Raw genomic sequence first — 2,953 nt, 5'->3', positions numbered from 1 at the left:
AGAATATACGTAATGTGTGACATTATTACGCAGTCTCTTTTATTGGACAGAATTTAGAAAATTTCAAGTCGATCGATCGAAACGGAATTATACTCCGTTACCTGTTTTATATTCGTCACCTAATCTAACCTGTGCTTGGGAATGTGATCGAAGTATTTAATTCCAAATACAAAGCCAGCGTTCGTAGAAAGAAAAACAAAAACAAACCCATAAAATAAAAGACTTAACAAGCTTTCGTTTTTTAATAAATTAAAAACAAAAACAAAAAAACACATACAGCACATCACTCATAACGATTAATAAATAAAACATTTACATTAAAAACTTAAATAGTATTAAAGCCAAACATAAAAATAAATAAATTATTTAAACGCAAAACTATCACTATGTCGCAGACCGCGATTCGCATCCACCGCGCCGAGTGAAAACAGATTTATCGGAGCAAGTAACCGTGTCTAACTAATGGGGTTTGTGGGCTGAATACGCTAGGCTCTGCGCGTCTAATGACCTACCCCATCCGCTGCTTCCGTGACCTCCGCCGCTACTGTAACCACTAGACGAGTCTCCGCCATATCCGCTTGTACCTCCATAATCATGGCTCGAAGTGTGACTAGATGTATGCTGAGGATGCGCTACCACTTCATAAGTCACGTGCTTCTGTTGTGACATCAATTTCTTCAAACCAATTATCGCTGACAAGACCAATGCCAGTTTTCCTATTAGTAACGCCTTGCCAGCTATTAACGCTATAGCTCCGATCGCGAGAGGCATTATTGCCATCATCTTCATAGCCATAATCGCCATTATTGGCCCAAGGATTTTTGAGGCTTTCTTCTTTTTCCCTCTGCTTTCTTCCGCGGCGTCATCATCGACGAAGGAAGTCACAGTATCTTGAAGAGCTCTTCCTGCACCACTCACAGCATCCAAAATATCAGTACCTTTCACTTCAACACTAAGAGAATGAGTTTCCAAATAGGACTTCAGTCTTGAAAGTGGGTCGAGAGATCTGGGTGCTCCCGTCTGTATGACATCAGCTGATTTGTAGATCTTCACTCCATCGGTAAGAGCGAACGAATCCTTCTGCCCTATATACTTGTCCACGTATGAGAAGAACTTGTTTTTCAGACAGGATGTAGGGTCTTTCTTTAAGCAGTCGTCGAGATCGTTTTCAGAGTACGTCGTATCTTGGGCGGGCAGAGCGGATGTAGCCGCAATCAAAGCGAAGATAAACAACGTCCTCCACATGATGCAGTCTGCGGCTTAATGCGCAAACGCAACTGGTTGTGGGCCTTTATATACTATCTCCGCACCCCTCGGTTGTGAATCGTCTTGAAGCTACTTTCGCGGGGCAAAAGTAAAGTTGGGATTTCATAATATCGCGAGCGAACGGTCATTGTCGGGGTCGAGCTAAGCCGAGATAGGTCCTTGACTTTGCTGCTTTTAGTAAAAATGTATGCTAAATTGTTTTTTTTTTATCTGGTCGCAAGTAGTGGCTTGAATTCTAAATGAGGTAGATGAGCATACGGCCCAATGTTCGTCGAATATAGTTGACAATGGACACGATCTGGCATATAAACTAGTTTTATTGTTACAGAGCAGATTGCGCGTTACGGATTTCCATTTGACTGATTTATCGGAATACGATAATCATTTCACAATAATGAGTCAGTTTGGGGTCATTTTTGGGGCAGATAAGCGGACCATCCGTTCAGCTGTTATTAAGTCATCTGGGTCTTTTTTTTATTGCCGTTTGAGTCTGGTGTTTAATTTGGATGCAAAAAATTTTTGGGTTATTATCCTCTGTGGTAAATGAACCAATATCAGGATTTAAATGTCGCTCGTGGTATCTATTCTTTTAAGTTAATTCACACTGAAGACGCTTATGGTATAGAAGCGTGTCATGAAAAACCCAAATTCGCAAAATGGTTTAATTGCCCATGTAGGCAGACGAGCATACGGCCCACCTGATGGTGAGTGGTTACCGTCGCCCATGGACTTCAGCACTGCTAGGGGCAGAGCCAAGCCGCTCTACCGCAAATTCCGCTGCATGTATATTAGACACCATTTAAATCCCTCTGTAGGCATGACGTTAGAATGACAATTACTCGTCACAACTAAAGACAGAATGACAGCCGATACTTGAGCAGGTTCGATACAGACTTTGCCTTCAGCTGAATTTATATAATCAAAAATAACTATAGGTATTTATGACTGAATGAGCTCCCAGCATGTTTTTTGTTGAAAGCGTTTGCCAAATGATCGTAGTTCTAATAAAATTATTGACACTTCAAGATTTACATTTATTTTGTATATACTCGTACATATTATATTTATTTTCTCTTTGATTTTAATAACGACTGCCGATTGATGTTGATCGAGGTTTAATATAGTGAAATAATAATAAAGAAAAGTTGGCTGACACACAGACGAGAAAATATTACATATAGGTAATATGGGCTCTTTTATCTTATAATCAAACACTTTTTATAATCAAAACATATTTTTTTTACGTATTTATTCTATATTTCTTCATTCTACCTAGTCAGGTCATAAGTATTGTCACACAGTAAAAACTTTTCTTTTAGAATGCTGGCCACAAAAAAGTTTATTGAATTCGAATTTCGAATTGTTCATGAAAATAAAATTGTATACTTTTAGAATTTTACTCATTTTTAAATATGGAGTGGACGCTTAAAGAAGACCGTGTTGCAGTTATTGCGTTGCATCGTTGCGGTTACGCGCCAATTCAAATTTTTAACATACTGAAAATTTTGAATATAACCAAAAGATTCGTTTATTGTACCATCAAACGATACAATGAAGACTCTAGTGTAGATGACAGGTCAAGAAGTGGTAGCCCTCGGTCTGTTAGGACTCCAGCAGTGATAAAAGCTGTGAAGGCGCGAATTCAAAGAAATCCCAAACGTAAGCAGAAACTGTTGGCCCTTCAGAT

The 2,953-nt window shown here is 39.1% G+C and overlaps 1 protein-coding gene across 1 annotated transcript; it reads right to left on the bottom strand.

Annotated features, from left to right (window-relative positions):
- Positions 1 to 253: 253 nt before the first annotated feature.
- On the bottom strand, positions 254 to 1,281 carry Osi7 (osiris 7). The gene has a single exon (XM_028187834.2). The coding sequence runs from the start codon at positions 1,243 to 1,245 to the stop codon at positions 460 to 462; it is 786 nt and encodes a 261-aa protein (XP_028043635.2). The 5' UTR covers positions 1,246 to 1,281; the 3' UTR covers positions 254 to 459.
- Between the last annotated feature and the right edge of the window lie 1,672 nt (positions 1,282 to 2,953).

The sequence above is a fragment of the Bombyx mandarina genome, chromosome 26 (genome assembly GCF_030267445.1).
Source record: "Bombyx mandarina strain Sakado chromosome 26, ASM3026744v2".
NCBI classification, from domain to species: domain Eukaryota; kingdom Metazoa; phylum Arthropoda; class Insecta; order Lepidoptera; family Bombycidae; genus Bombyx; species Bombyx mandarina.
This window is presented reverse-complemented; position numbering and strand designations above follow the sequence as displayed.

Excerpts from the sequence above, each read along its gene's own strand:
- Osi7 (XM_028187834.2), bottom strand. The coding sequence starts at position 1,245 with ATGTGGAGGACGTTGTTTATCTTCGCTTTGATTGCGGCTACATCCGCT.